General features: G+C 58.6%; 2 protein-coding genes across 2 annotated transcripts in view; one reads left to right on the top strand and one right to left on the bottom strand.

Moving 5' to 3' along the window:
• PPP1R37 (protein phosphatase 1 regulatory subunit 37) overlaps positions 1 to 5119 on the top strand; it is a 31453-nt gene extending 26334 nt beyond the window's left edge. The window contains exons 11-13 of the mRNA XM_071418731.1: positions 878 to 2552; positions 3944 to 4032; positions 5007 to 5119. Of these exons, the coding sequence (XP_071274832.1) occupies positions 878 to 2552; positions 3944 to 4026 (1758 nt within the window). The 3' untranslated portion in view covers positions 4027 to 4032; positions 5007 to 5119. The remainder of the gene's footprint in view (positions 1 to 877; positions 2553 to 3943; positions 4033 to 5006) is intronic.
• A 2799-nt stretch (positions 5120 to 7918) lies between these two features.
• On the bottom strand, positions 7919 to 10568 carry NKPD1 (NTPase KAP family P-loop domain containing 1; the record flags this gene model as incomplete). Its single annotated transcript, XM_071418778.1, has 2 exons — positions 7919 to 9582; positions 10403 to 10568. Coding segments are annotated over 2 exons (1830 nt in total), but the record flags the coding sequence as incomplete, so codon positions are not given.
• Positions 10569 to 15592: the final 5024 nt, after the last annotated feature.

The following is a 15592-nucleotide window of genomic DNA, read 5'->3' as shown; positions in this document are numbered from 1 at the left end:
ATTCCAACCCCAAAATTTCCCAATTCCAGTCCAGAATTCCCCAGTTCCAGCTCCAAAAATTCCACAATTCCAACCCCAAAAATTCCCAAATTCCAGCCACAAAATTCCACAATTTCCAACCCCAAAATTCCCAATTCCAGTCCAAAAATTTCCCAATTCCAAGTCCAAAAATTCCCCAATTCCAGCCACAAAATTCCACAATTTCCAACCCCAAAATTCCCAATTCCAAGTCCAAAATTCCCCAATTCCAGTCCAAAAATTCCACAATTCCAAGTCCAAAAATTCCACAATTCCAACCCCAAAATTCCCCAATTCCAGTCCAAAAATTCCCCAATTCCAACCCCAAAATTCCCAATTCCAGCCGCAAAATTCCACAATTCCAACCCCAAAATTCCAACCCCAAAATTCCCCAGTTCCAAGTCCAAAAATTCCCCAATTCCGACCGCAAAATTCCCCAAGTCCAACCCCAAAATTTCCCAGTTCCAACCCTAAAAATTCCCCAATTCCAACCCCCAAATTCCCAAATTCCAACTGCAAAATTTCCAATTCCAAGCCCAAAAATTCCACAATTCCAACTGCAAAGTTCCCAATTCCAACCCAAAAATTTCCCAGTTCCAACTGCAAAATTCCAACTGCAAAATTCCACAATTCCAACCCCAAAATTCCCCAACTCCAACCCCAAAATTCCCCAATTCCAAGTCCAAAATCCCCTCTTAAAGGGCCAGCGCCCCAATTCCCGCACCCCGACTCCTCTCCCTCCATTCCCGAGGGAATTCCCGGGGGTTTTCCTGCCATTCCTGGGGATTTTCCCGCCATTCCCGAGGATTTTCCCGCCATTCCCGAGGATTTTCCCGCCATTCCCGGATTCCCCCGGCAGGTCAAGAGCTTCCTGGAGACGCAGAAGGCGCTGCTGGCCGAGATCCAGAACGGCTGCAAGCGGAATTTCATCCTGGCCAAGGAGAAGGAGGAGAAGGAGCAGCAGCTCCAGCACTCGGCCTCCATGGCCGAGATCTCCGGCGCCGATCCCGAAATTCCCGAAATCCCCGAAATTCCCGAAATTCCGGAGGGCGCTTCCCCCGGCCCGGAGGAGAACGGCAACGCGGCCCCGGCCGGAGATTCCAGCTCGGACACCGAGGAGGAGGAGGAGGAGGATGGGAAGGACTCGAGGGAGGTTGTGGAATCTTCCGGGGATTCCGGGAATTCCGGGAACGGCGAGCGCAGGATTTCCGTCTCCAGCCCCGGCAGAGGCCGCAAGATCTTCGTGGTGACGCGGGTGGAGAACGTTCCGGAAGGATCTGGGGCTGTTCCCAAGGAACCTGGAACCGTTCCCGACGGATCCGGGGTCGTTCCTGAGAGATCCGGGGTCGTTCCAAAGGAATCTGGTGCCGTTCCCGATGGATCTGGAGCCGTTCCTGGTGGATCTGGGGCCGTTCCCGATGGATCTGGGGCTGTTCCTGATGGATCTGGAGCCGTTCCTGGTGGATCTGGAGCTGTTCCTGATGGATCCGGGGCCGTTCCCGATGGATCCAGGGCCCTTCCCGATGGATTTGAGACTGTTCCTGAAGGATCTGGGGTCGTTCTTGGTGGATCTTTGGTTGTTCCTGAAGGATCCAGGGTCATTCCTGAAGGGTCTGGGACAATTCCTGATGGATCTGGAGCCGTTCCCAACAGATCTGGGGTTGTTCCTGATGGATCTGGGACAATTCCTGATGGATCTGGAGCCGTTCCCGACAGATCTGGGGCTGTTCCCGATGGATCTGGAGCCGTTCCTGATGAATCCAGGGTTGTTCCCATTGGATCTGGGACAATTCCTGATGGATCTGGAGCCGTTCCCGATGGATCCAGGGCTGTTCCTGTTGGATCTGGGGTTGTTCCCGATGGACCTGGAGCTGTTCCCATCGTTCCAGATGGATCTGGGGTTGTTCCTGCTGGATCTGGCTCCGTTCCCAATGGATCCAGGGCCACTCCTGATGGATCTGGAGCCGTTCCCGTTGGATCTGGGGCCCTTCCTGATGGATCCGGGGTTTCTCCCGATGGATTTGAAGCCGTTCCCGTTGGATCTGGGGCCATTCCTGATGGATCCAGGGCTGTTCCTGTTGGATCTGGGGCTGTTCCTGATGGATTTGGAGCCGTTCCCGATGGATCCGGGGCCGTTCCCGTCGGATCCGGGGCTGTTCCTGATGGATTTGGAGCCGTTCCCATTGGATCCGGGGCCGTTCCCGTCAGATCTGGGGCCGTTCCCATTGGATCCGGGGCCATTCCCGATGGATCCGGGACCGTTCCCATCGGATCCGGGGCTGTTCCCGATGGATTTGGAGCCGTTCCCATTGGATCTGGGGCCGTTCCCGATGGATCCGGGGCCGTTCCCGTCGGATCCGGGGCCGTTCCCGAGCCGCGGCCGCGCCGGGCGGGCGCCTCCGAGGGAATTCCGTGCGGGAGCCCCTCCCGGGATTCGCCGCTTCCCAACGGGCTCAAGGCCGATTTCGCCCGGGCGCTGCCGGAGCCGGGCCCGGAGGGCGACGGGAAATCGGGAACGTGCGCGGCCGAGCACGGTGAGACCCCCAAATTCCCACATCCCCACATTCCCAAATTCCTGAGGGTGTTCCCGGGCTCGGGGCATTCCCGGGAGTTCAGGCATCCCAGATTTCTGAGGGTTCTGAGATTCCCAAATTTCTGGGGTTCCAGGATCCCAAATTCCAGAGAGAGTTCCTGAGCTTGGGACATTCCCGGGAGTTCTGGGATCCCAAATTTCTGGTGGTTCTGGGATCCCAAATTCCCAAATTCCAGAGGGAGTTCCTGAGCTTGGGGCATTCCCGGGACTTCTGAGATCCCAAATTTCTGGGGGTTCTGGGATCCCAAATTCCGGAGGGAGTTCCCGGGCTCGGGGCATTCCCGGGAGTTTGGAGATCCCAAATTCCCAAATTCCAGAGGGAGTTCCTGAGCTTGGGGCATTCCCGGGAGTTCTGAGATTCCCAAATTTCTGGGGGTTCTGGGATCCCAAATTCCAGAGGGAGTTCCCGGGCTCGGGGCATTCCCGGGAGTTCAGGCATCCCAAATTTCTGGGGGTTCTGAGATTCCCAAATTCCAAATTCCTGAGGAAGTTCCCAGGCTCAGGGCATTCCCAGGAGTTCCAGGATCCCGAAATTCTGGGGCTTCTGAGATCCCAAATTCCAGAGGGAGTTTCCAGGCTCGGGGCATTCCCGGGAGTTCTGAGATCCCAAATTTCTGGGGGTTCTGGGATCCCAAATTCCAGAGGGTGTTGCTGGGCTTGGGGCATTCCCGGGACTTCTGGAATCCCCAAATTCTGGGGGTTCTGAGATTCCCAAATTCCCAAATTCCAGAGGCAGTTCCTGAGCTTGGGGCATTCCCGGGACTTCTGGGATCCCGAAATTCTGGAGGTTCTGAGATTCCCAAATTTCTGGGGGCTCTGGGATCCCAAATTCCCGAGGCAGTTCCCGGGCTTTGCGTCATTCCCGGGAGTTTGGAATTGGGGTGAAAAAGTGGGAGAAGGACTGGAGAAACTGGGAAAAGCAGCGGGAAAATCCCAAATCCTTGGGTTGGGAACAGGGAAAATTGGGAATGCAGCAGGAATTGGGGTAAAAAACTGGGAAAAGCAGCAGGAAAATCCCAAATCCCTGGGTTGGGAACAGGGAAAATTGGGAATGCAGCAGGAATTGGGGTGAAAAACTGGGAAAAGCAGCAGGAAAATCCGAAATCCGCGGGTTGGGATGAGGAAAAACTGGGAAAGGAGCAGGAAAATCCCAAATTTCCGGGCTGGGAAGAGGAAAAAACTGGGATTGCAGCAGGAATGGGGGTAAATAAACAGGAAAGGAGCAGGAACTGGGCTGAAAAAGTGGGAAAAGAGCTGGAAAAAGTGGGAGAGGAGCGGGAAAATCCCAAATTTCCGGGCTGGTTCCAGAACGTTCCGCGCTCCTTCCCCCAGAGCTGAGCTGCTCCAGGAACGAGCAGGAGCTGCAGGAGCTGCTCCTCGAGGCCAGCCAGGACACGGCTCCGGAGCTGCTGTGAGCGCAGGTGAGAGAGCCGGGGAAACCCTGGAATCCCGGGAATTTTCCTGGGAATTTTCCTGGGAATTTTTCCGGGAATTTTCGTGGAATTTTCTGGGAATTTCTGGGAATTTTTCCGGGAATTTTTCTGGGATTTTCTGTGAATTTCCTGGGAATTTTCCTGGGAATTTTCTGTGATTTTCTGGGAATTTTCCAGGAATTTTTTGGGGAATTTTCCGGGAATTTTCCTGGGAATTTTCCGGGAATTTCCTGGGAATTTTCCTGGGAATTTTCCGGGAATTTTCCTGGGAATTTCCGGGAATTTTCTGGGAATTTTCTGGGAATTTTTCCGGGAATTTTCTGGAATTTTCTGGGAATTTCTGGGAATTTTTCCGGGAATTTTTCTGGAATTTTCTGGGAATTTTCCTGGGAATTTTTCTGGGATTTTCTGTGAATTTCCTGGGAATTTTCCTGGGAATTTTCTGTGATTTTCTGGGAATTTTCCAGGAATTTTTTGGGGAATTTTCCGGGAATTTTCCTGGGAATTTTCCGGGAATTTCCTGGGAATTTTCCTGGGAATTTTCTGGGAATTTTCCTGGGAATTTCCGGGAATTTTCTGGGAATTTCTGGGAATTTTCTGGGATTTCCTGGAAATTTCCTGGGAATTTTCCTGGGAATTTTTCTGGGATTTTTCTGTGAATTTCCTGGGAATTTTCCTGGGAATTTTTCTGGGATTTTCTGGGAATTTTCCTGGGAATTTTCCTGGAATTTTCTGGGAATTTTTCTGGAATTTCCTGGGAATTTTCCTGGAATTTTCTGGGAATTTTTCTGGAATTTTCTGGGAATTTTCCTGGGAATTTTTCTGGGAATTTCCTGGAATTTTCCGGAAATTTTCCTGGGATTTTCCGGGAATTTTCCTGGGAATTTCTGGGAATTTTCCTGGGAATTTTCTGGGAATTTCCTGGAATTTTCCCAGCCCTGCCCTTCCCGCTCTCCCCACAGGTCCTGGAGGGGGAGGCTCCGGAGCTTTTCCCCCTCTCCCCAACTCCGCACAAGATTCCAACCAAACCTCGGGAATTTCGGGACTTTGCTTGGGAAAGGAAAAAAAAAACAAACCAAAAAAACAAAAAACCACGAAACACAAAACAAAACCGGATTTTATTTTTTTTTTTTCCCGACTTCTTTTCCCGATTTTTCCCGATTTTTTCCCGCCTCCCCGGGGGCGGGGCAGGAGGCGGGGCTCGGCCTTCCCGATCCGCCGGGAATTCCCGGGGCCATTCCCGGCGGGATCGCAGGGACCGGGAGCGGCGGCGATTTGGGAATTCCGTCCCTAAAAAAGAGAGAAAAAAAACCCCGGGATCGGCTGCTCCCGCAGCCCCCGCGCTTTATTTATTTTTAATTTCCCTCCCTTTCCGGTGGCTTTGGTTTCTTTGGGAATTTTTTCCCTGTTTTTCCCCCCTTTTTTCTGTTATTTTTTCCCCTTTTTTCCCGTCTCTATTTATCACCAGCCGCAGAATTCCCGGGAAAACGGGGAAAGGTGGAAAAGGGGGCGGGGAGGGGCTGGAATTCCTCGCTCATCCCAAATTCCCAGAGGGGTCGGGGCAGGGGAAATCCAGCGATTCCCACGGGGATCTCCCGGCCCGGAATTCCCAAAAAATTCCCGGAATTCCCGGGGAGATTCCCGGGGGTCGCTTTTCTTTCTTAAGTGCAATAAAATCTTTCAGGGAGCTGCGTTGGGGGGATGGGGGGGATTGGAATTCCGGGGGGATATTCCCGATTTTCTGGCCGGGAATTTTTGCTGGTGTTTCCTCTGGGTTTGGTTTTTGGGGTTTGTTGTTGGTTTTCTTTTTTTCCTGTCTTTTCCCCGTTTTTTTTTTTTTTTTGGTTTTTTTTCCCCCCCGTTTTTCCCCGTGGTGGAATTTTTGTTAACGGCTGTTTTCTAATTAAAGGAATTCTGCATTCGTCACCCGCCCTCTTTTTGGGGGCTCATCCCGGAATTCCAGGATTTGGGGAATTCATGGATTTGTTGGGGGGGGGTTGGGTAGGGAGGGGGTGAAGATCCCCAAAAAAAACCCCAAAAAACCCCAGAACAGGTGGGAAATCCCAAAAAAATCCCAAAATACGGAGCCGGGGGTGGAACTTGGTTTATTGGGGGATGATCCCGGGGAATTTTCCCGGGAATTCTGGGTGGGATGGGGTTTGGGCATGGCCCAAATTTGGGGCTTTTTTGGGGGGGATTTTCTCCCAATTTTCCCTCCCAAAAGGACACGGATTTTGGGAGGAGATCCCAAAAATGTCTCAGGGTTGGGGATTCCCGGGAGGGATCAAAATTCCCTTGGATTCCGGGAGCTTTGGGATACCCCTGGATCACCCCAGTCCCCTCCCAGCGTTTCCCAGTGACAAAAACTGGGAATGAAAGCCCGGAATTCCCTCTGGATCATCCCAAACCCTTCCAGCATCCCCAAAAACCAGGAATAAAACCCAGGAATTTCCTCTGGGTGTTCCCAGTGCTCTCCAGGATCACAGACTGGGGATAAAACCCCAGAATTCCCAATCCCCGTTCCCCTAAAAAGATCCCCAAATCCTCCAGGAGCTCTCCCTGCCCTTGGTGGGGTCTGGATCCCATTCTTGGTCCCAAATCCCCAACCCTGATCCCAAATCCCCAATCCTGATCCCATTCCTGATCCCAAATCTCAAATCCCAAATCACGAATCCCATATCCTGATCCCATTCCTGATCCCAAATCCCAATGCCATTCTTGATCCTAAATCCCGATGCCATTCCTGATCCCAAATCTCATTCCCAAATCCCGATGCCATTCCTGAACCCAAATCCCAAATCTTGATCCCAATCCCAAAACCCAATGCCATTCTTGATCCCAAATCCTGACGCCATTCCTGATCCCAAATCTCATTCCCAAATCCCGGTGCCATTTCCGATCCCAAATCCCAGTCCTGATCCCAAATCCCCAACCCTGATCCCATTCCTGATCCCAAATCACAAATCCCAAATCCCGATGCCATTCCTGAACCCAAATCCCAAATCTTGATCCCAATCCCAAAACCCAATGCCATTCTTGATCCCAAATCCTGATGCCATTCCCGATCCCAAACCGTGATGTCGCTCCCGATCCCAAGTCCCCAATCCTGATCCCAAATCCCCAATCCTGATGCCATTCATGCCATTCCCAAATCAAAAAATCTCCATCCCAAATCCCAAAAACTGATGCCATTCCCGATCCCAAATCACAAATCCTGATCCCAAATCCCCATTCCCAAATCCCGATGCCATTCCCGATTCCAAATCCCACATCGCAAATCCCCAAATCCCACATCCCCAGTCCCAAATCCCCACATCCCAAATCCCAAATTCCCAAATTCCCAAATCCCCACATCCCAAATCCCCAAATCCCCAATCCCAAATCCCCACATCCCAAATCCTCAATCCCAAATCACCAGGCACCGTGTGGGACGCACTGCACCCCTCGGGACACGGGTGCGGCCCTGCCCAGCTGGGCCATGGCCCTCAGCAGCCCCATCTGCTGCCATGGAACCGCCCCAAATCCCAATCCCAAATCCCCAAATCCCAAATCCCCAATCCCCACATCCCAAATTCCCAAATCCCCAATCCCAAATCCCCAAATCCCCAATCCCCAAATCCCAAATCCCAATCCCAAATCCCCAATCCCCAATCCCAAATCCCAAACCCCATTCCTGGTGGGGTTCACCGGGCACCGTGTGGGACGCACTGCACCCCTCTGGACACGGGTGCGGCCTTGCCCAGCCGGGCCATGGCCCTCAGCAGCCCCATCTGCTGCCATGGAACCGTCCCCAATCCCAATCCCAAATCCCCACATCCCAAATCCAAATCCCAAATCCCCAATCCCAAATCCCAAACCCCATTCCTGGTGGGGTTCACCGGGCACCGTGTGGGACACACTGCACGCCCCGGGACACGGGTGCAGCCTTGCCCAGCCGGGCCATGGCCCTCAGCAGCCCCATCTGCTGCCGGATGGAGTGGTCCAGGTTGACGGTGACGCCGAGCAGCTGCCGCGCCTCGCCGGCGCCGAAGGGGAAATCCCGCGCCAGGAAGGCCTGGAAGAGCTCGGGCTCGGCGTCCAGGCTCAGCACTTTGCCCAGCGGCTGCCGCAGCGCGCTCAGCTCCCCGGCGTGCTCCTGGAACACGCTCCAGAGGGACCTTCCGGAATGTTCCGCCGCGTGGCCCTGCCCGGCGTCCTCCAGGCACTGCAGCGTCCAGCTGAGGCGGCAGGGCCAGCGGTCGGCCAGCACCACCCAGGCGGCCGCGGCGCGCGGCGACAGCTCGGCCACGGTGCCGGCACCGGCGGCGCGGTGCAACAGCAGCCGCAGCGTGATGGGGATGGTGTTGACGATGCGCCGCACGTTGGCGCCGTTCTCCGGCAGGTACCGGCTCAGGACGTCCGAGGCGTCGTGGAGGCACCGGAACGCCTCGTGGATCCACGCCACCGCCTCGGAGTCCGCCTCCTTCCAGCTGGGTGCCGGCGCGACCGCGCCGCAGCCACCGCCACCGCAGCCGCCGCCGCGGGTTTTGGCGACGTTGTCGGCGATGATTCGGTACATGAGGTCCTCGCGCGTCTGGATGGCGGCGGCCACGCTGCGCAGGCGGGAGCGGGCGCCCATCTCGGGGATGGAGAAGGGCAGCGTGACGGCGCGGTTCAGGTACAGGTACCCGTTGTCCGCCAGCCCCTTCATGCAGCCCGTCTGCTCCAGGCACGGCACGATGACGCTGGGGTCCACGGCCAGCAGGAAGATGAAGGGCGCGTTGGCGTCCGACAGCAGCGTGGCCATGGCGTTGAACACCCCGGCCACTTTCTCCGGGTAGCAGAGGTCCAGGCTGGTGATCTCCATCACCACGCGCAGCCGGCGGCGCTCGAAGACCTCCATGAAGGCCAAATAATCCACCAGAACCTCGACCTCCTCGCGGATCTTGCTCATGAACCCCAGCTGCCCGGCGAACCTGTCGCTGTTGGTCAAGCGCTCGATCTTCTTCTTCTCGCTGACCAGGAAGTTCTTGAGGATGGACAGCGCTCCCAGCACCAGCGAGGAGCCCGACAGCGACGCCACGGCGCTGCCCACCACCTTCAGAGCGTGGTGATCCTTGATGCCCGGCACCAGCAGCGCCACCAGCAGGATGGCGATGCCCGCGGCCAGCACCAGCAGCAGCCCCCAGAGCCTCAGGCAGGTCCCTTTCTTGAGGATCCACTCCCGCTGCGAGAAGCCGGAGGCGAAGCGCGGCCGCGAGCCCAGCACGTGGAAGACGCTGAGCGGCAGCGCGCCGAAGTGCTGGCGCACGTGGTGGCACAGCGTGGTCACCAGCCCCGCCCAGAGCTTGTCGCAGCCCGCGAACTCCCAGGCGCTGAAGCGGATGAAGATGAACTCCAGGTTCTTCCTCCTCAGGTGGCCCTCGGTCACCACGGGCTCGTAGAAGGCCAGGAGCCACAGGGCCTCCAGCAGGCCCCAGCCGTGGGGGCTGCGCGGCCGGCGCTGGCCCCGGCGCAGCTCGGCCGCCTCGCGCTGCGCCATCTCCTCACGCATGAAGGCTGGCAACGAGCGATTGGGGGCATTTGGGGGTGGGATTTGGGATTTGGGTTGGGATTTGGGGTTTGGGGTGGTTTTGGTGTGGTTTTTGGGGTTGGTTTGGGGTTTAGATTGGATGGGGTTTGGGTTGGGTTGCGTTGGGTTGCGTTGGGTTGGGTTGGGTTGGTTTTGGGATGGAATGCATGGGATGAGTTGGCATTTGGGATTTGGGGTTGGTTTGGGGTTTAGATTGGATGGGGCTTGGGTTGGGTTGCATTGGGTTGCATTGGGTTGTGTTGAGTTCAGTTGGGTTGGGTTGGGTTGGAATTTGGATTGCATTGGGTTGGGTTGGGTTTGTGATGGAATGCATGGGATGAGTTGGGATTTGGGATTTGGGGTGGTTTTCGGGGTGGGATTTGTGGTTTGGGATGAGTGGGATTGGGTTGAGTTGGGTTGGGTTGGGGATGGAATTCATGGGATGGGATGGGATGGGATTTGGGGTTTGGAGTGGGATTTGGGATTCAGGATGGGATTTGGGTTGGAATTTGGGATTGGGATGGGAATTTGGAACTGGGGTGGGATTTGGGCCTAGTATGGGATTTAGGATTGAGATGAGATTTGGGATTTGAGATGGGATTTGGGACTGGGGGTGGGATTTGGGCCTGACTTAAGGATTGCAATGAAATTTGGGACTGCAATGAGACCCCAAACCCTGAGAAAACAACACCGGGCACAGAAAACCCCAAATCCGCCGCTCCGAATTCCCACATTCCCGAACAATTCCCGAACAATTCCCGAACAATTCCCGAACAATTCCCAATAATCGGTGAGATCCGCACGCACCGGTGACCTTGGCCAGCAGGGACTCGAGGCGGTGCCCGCAGGGCGCGTAGAACCCGACGGTGACGGGCGTGGCCGTGTGGCACAGCGTGCGCGACAGGCAGCGGCAGTAGATGTCATCCTCCGTGGGCGGCTCTGCGTTTGGGGTTTGGCGTTTGGGGTCAGCATTTGGGGTCAGGATTTGGGGTTTGGGGTCGGGATTTGGGGTTTGGGGTCAGCACAGACAGCGGCAGTAGATGTCATCCTCCGTGGGCGGCTCTGCGTTTGGGGTTTGGCGTTTGGGGTCAGCGTTTGGGGTTTGGGGTCGGGATTTGGGGTTTGGGATCAGGATTTGGGGTCAGCATTTGGGGTTTGGGATCAGCACAGGCAGCAGCAGTAGATGTCATCCTCCGTGGGCGGCTCTGCGTTTGGGGTTTGGGGTCAGCATTTGGGGTTTGGGGTTTGGGGTTTGGGATTTGGGGTTTGGGGTTTGGGATTTGGGGTTTGGGGTTTGGGATTTGGGGTCAGCACAGGCAGCAGCAGTAGATGTCATCCTCCATCGGGGGCTCTGCATTTGGGGTTTGGAGTTTGGGATTTAGGGTCAGGATTTGGGGTTTCAGGTCAGGATTTGGGGTTTGGGATTTGGGGTTTGGGGTCAGCATTTGGGGTTTGGGGTCAGCACAGGCAGTGGCAGTAGATGGGCCTCTGTGGGTGGCTCTGTGTTTCGGGTTTGGGGTCAGGATTTGGGGTCATCATTTGGGGTTTGGGGTTTGGGGTTTGGGGTCAGCACAGGCAGTGGCAGTAGATGTCATCCTCCGTCGGGGGCTCTGCGTTTGGGGTTTGGGGTCAGCATTTGGGATTTGGGGTTGGGGTTTGGGGTTTGGGACAGGCAGTGGCAGTAGATGTCATCCTCTGTCGGGGGCTCTGTGTTTGGGGTTTGGAGTTTGGGATTTAGGGTCAGGGATGATTTGGGGTCAGCATTTGGGGTCAGGGATGATTTAGGGTTTGGGGTTTGGGACAGGCAGCGGCAGTAGATGTCATCCTCCATCGGGGGCTCTGGGATTGGGGTTTGGGGTCAGGATTTAGGGTCTGGGATCAGGATTTGGGAGTTGGGCTTTGGGGTTTGGGACAGGCAGCAGCAGTAGATGTCATCCTCCGTCGGGGGCTCTGGGATTGGGGTTTGGGGTCAGGATTTAGGGTCTGGGATCAGGATTTGGGAGTTGGGCTTTGGGGTTTGGGACAGGCAGTGGCAGTAGATGTCATCCTCCGTCGGGGGCTCTGGGATTGGGGTTTGGGGTCAGGATTTAGGGTCTGGGATCAGGATTTGTGATTCAGGGTTTGGGACAGGCAGCGGCAGTAGGTGTCATCCTCCGTAGGGGGCTCTGGGATTGGGGTTTGGGATCCAGATTTGGGATGATTTGGGGTCAGGGTTTGGGGTTTGGGGTCAGGATTCAGGGTTTGGGATGATTTGGGGTTTAGGGTTTGGGATTTGGGGTCAGGATTCAGGGTTTGGGATGATTTGGGGTTTAGGGTTTGGGATTTGGGGTCAGGATTCAGGGTTTGGGATGATTTGGGGTTTAGGGTTTGGGATTTGGGGTCAGGGTTTGGGGTCCGGCCGTACCTCGCAGCTCCGGGGCCGCTCCCTCGGCGGGGGCTCCGTGGGGACACGGCCGGGGGGACCCCCCCGGGCCCAGCCAGGCCTCGCTCTCCTCACAGCCCCCCGGGGACAGCCCTGGGGACAGCCCTGGGGACATCTCCAGGGACAGCCCCGGCCCCGAGGAGCAGCAGGAACCCTGCGGGGACAGGGACACCTTGGGGACACTGTGGGGACATCACAGGGACCCTGTGGGGACAGGGACACCTTGGGGACACTCTGGGGACAGCCCTGGGGACATCACAGGGACCCTGGGGGAAAGGGACACCCTGGGGACACCACAAACAACAAGAACCCTGAGGGGACAGGGACACCATGGGGACTGCCCTGGGGACATCACAGGGACACCAGAAACAATGGGAACCCTGAGGAGACAGGGACACCCTAGGGACACTCTGGGGACAGCCCTGGGAACATCACAGGGACCCTGCGGGGACAGGGACACCTTGGGGACACCCTGGGGACAGCCCTGGGGACATCACAGGGACCCTGCAGGGACAGGGACACCTTGGGGACACCGTGGGGACACCATGGGGACGTCACAGGGACCCTGCGGGGACAGGGGCACCTTGGGGACACCCTGGGGACACTACAAACAACAAGAACCCTGAGGGGACAGGAACACCTTGGGGACACCATGGGGACACCTTGGGGGCATAACAGGGACCCTGAGGGAAAGGGACACCTTGGGGACACCGTGGGGACAGCCCTGGGGACATCACAGGGACACCAGAAACAATGGGAACCCTGAGGGGACAGGGACACTCTGGGGACACTCAGTCCCAATCCCACCCCAGTCCCATCCCGATCCCACCCATTCCTACCCGGGGTGGCTCCAGCGGCTCCGTCCTTGTCCCTGTCCTTGTCCCTGTCCCTGTACCTGTCCCTATCCCAGTCCTGTTCTTGTCCCTGTCCCAGTCCTGTTCTTGTCCCTGTCCCTGTCCCGGTCCTGTTCTTGTCCCCATCCCTGTCCCCGTCCCTGTCCTGTTCTTGTCCCCATCTCTGTCCTGGTCCCGTCCCGGTCCTTGTCCCCTTCCCCGTCCCTGTCCCTGTCCCCATCCCTGTCCCTGTCCCCATCCCTGTCCCTGACCCCATCCCGGTCCCGTCCCGGTCCCTCCCGGGTTTATGGCACCGATCCCATCCCGCTCCCACCCGTTCCTACCCGGGGCAGCTCCAGCGGCTCCATCGCTGTCCCGGTCCCTGTCCCGGTCCCTGTCCCGGTCCCTGTCCCGTCCCCTCCCGTGCCTGGCGCGTGCCTGGCCCGGATTTATGGCACCGGCACCGGCGATCCCGGCGATCCCGGCCAGGGAGGGGCGGCCGGGGCAGAAATTCCGGCTGAGCCCGGCCTGAGTCAGGGCCCAGCAATTCCCGCCCGGATCCGGCCCGGGAGGGGACAGCGGCGACAACGGGGACAAAGGGGACAAAGGGCCCGAGGGGACACCGGGGACAGCGGGAGCCGGGCCAGGGCCGCGCCCCCCGCGCTGGGGACGGTGCCAGCCCCGCTCGGTGACACCGGTGCGACATCGCGGTGGCACCGGCGTGGCACCGCTGTGACACCGCTGTGGCATCGCTGTGACATCGCTGTGGCATCGCTGTGGCATCGCGGCGGCAGCGCCACTTCCGGTGGCCGCTGCCAGAGGAACCTGCTGTGCCGGGCACAGGTGGCACCGCGGTGACAACGGCGCGGCCACACCCCGGCCCCACAGCCCGGCACCGGCACTGGGGCTGGGGTCACCTCGGGGGTGGCACCGGGGTCCCCAGAATGGGCTGGGATTGGTCCCAGAGTCCCCAGTGCCCCCAGTATGGGCTGGGGTTGGGTCCCCAGTGTCCCCAATATAGGCTGGGGTAGGGTCCCCAGTGTCCCCAGTGTCCCCAGTATAGGCTGGGGAAGGTTCCCAGTGTCCCCAGTATGGGCTGGGGAAGGTCCCCAGAGTCCCCAGTGCCCCCAGTATGGGCTGGGGAAGGTCCCCAGTGCCCCCCAGTATAGGCTGGGGTAGGTTCCCAGTGTCCCCAGTATGGGCTGGGATAGGTCCCCAGTGTCCCCAATGTCCCCAGTATGGGCTGGCACCAATGTCCCCAGTATGGGCTGGGGTAGGGTCCCCAGTGTCCCCAGTGTCCCCAGTATGGGCTGGCACCAGTGTCCCCAGTATGGGCTGGGGTAGGGTCCCCAGGGTCCCCAGTGCCCCCAGTATGGGCTGGCACCAGTGCCCCCAGTATGAGCCGCAGGAGGGTCCCCAGTGCCCCCAGTCCCGGCTCTCCCGGTGTCCCCATTGTCCCCAGTCCCGGCTGTCCCCAATGTCCCCATTGTCCCCAGTCCCGGCTCTCCCGGTGTCCCCATTGTCCCCAGTCCCAGCTCTCCCAGTGTCCCGGTGTCCCCAATGTCCCCATTGTCCCCAGTCCCGGTGTCCCCGGTGTCCCCATTGTCCCCAGCCCCAGCTCTCCCGGTGTCCCCAGTGTCCCCATTGTCCCCAGCCCGTTGTCACCGGATCCTGCGGGGGCGGGCTGGCACCGCTGGCATTTCCTCGCCACCCCAGGAGCGCCCGGGCTGGCACGTGTGGCACCGGGGAGGGGGTGACACCCGTGTCCCACATGTCCCCGTCCCCCGCCAGCCTCCCCAGTGTCCCGTGACACCCCCGCGCGTCCCCATTTGTCACCCCCGTGTCCTCCCATTGTCCCCTCGTGTCCCCCCCATGTGTCCCCCCCGGTCTGTCCCTCTTGTCCCCGCCATGTCCCCACTCTTGTCCCCCTCCTTCTCCCTTTTGTCACCCCCGTGTCCCCCCCATTGTCCCCTCGTGTCCCCCCCCATGTCCCCCCCGGTCTGTCCCTCTTGTCCCCCTCCTTGTCCCCCTTTTTTCACCCCCGTGTCCCCCCCTTCCCTCCCCCTCGTGTTGAGTCCTGTGTCCCCCCCGGTTTGTCCTCCGTGTCCCCCCCATGTCAGTCCCGTGTCCCCCCCTTGTCGCCCTCCTTGTCCCGAGTGTCCCCCCCGCCTTCCCAATCGTGTCCCCGAGTGTCCCCCCCTTGTCCCGCCCGGTGTCCCCCCCTTGTCCCCCGTGTCCCCCCCATTCTGTCCCTCATGTCCCGCCCCGTGTCCCCCCCGTGTCCCCCCCATTCTGACACTCATGCCCCCCTCATGTCCCCCCCTTGTCCCGCCCCGTGTCCCGCCCCGTGTCCCCCCCATTCTGTCCCTGCTGTCCCCCCCTTGTCCCCCTCATGTCCCCCCCGTGTCCCCCCCATTCTGTCCCTCCTGTCCCCCACTTGTCCCGCCCCGTGTCCTCCCCGTGTCCCCCCCATTCTGTCCCTCCTGTCCCGCCCCGTGTCCCCCCCATTCTGTCCCTCATGTCCCCCCCGTGTCCCCCCCCATTCTGTCCCTCCTGTCCCCCCCTTGTCCCGCCCCGTGTCCCCCCCGTGTCCCCATCTCGGGGCTGGGGGGGGGGGGGTGGGCGATGCTCGGGCCCCACCCCGGGCGTTTCCCCGCCCCCCCCCGGCCCGGCCCCACCCCGGGGCGGTTCCCGCCGTGTCCCCCCCGTGTCCCCCCCCCTCAGTGTCCCCTGTGTCCCCCC

Source organism: Agelaius tricolor, unplaced genomic scaffold (genome assembly GCF_023055355.1).
Source record: "Agelaius tricolor isolate 1412-34295 unplaced genomic scaffold, bAgeTri1.0.p SCAF_90, whole genome shotgun sequence".
Classification (NCBI taxonomy): Eukaryota; Metazoa; Chordata; class Aves; order Passeriformes; family Icteridae; genus Agelaius; species Agelaius tricolor.
This window is presented reverse-complemented; position numbering and strand designations above follow the sequence as displayed.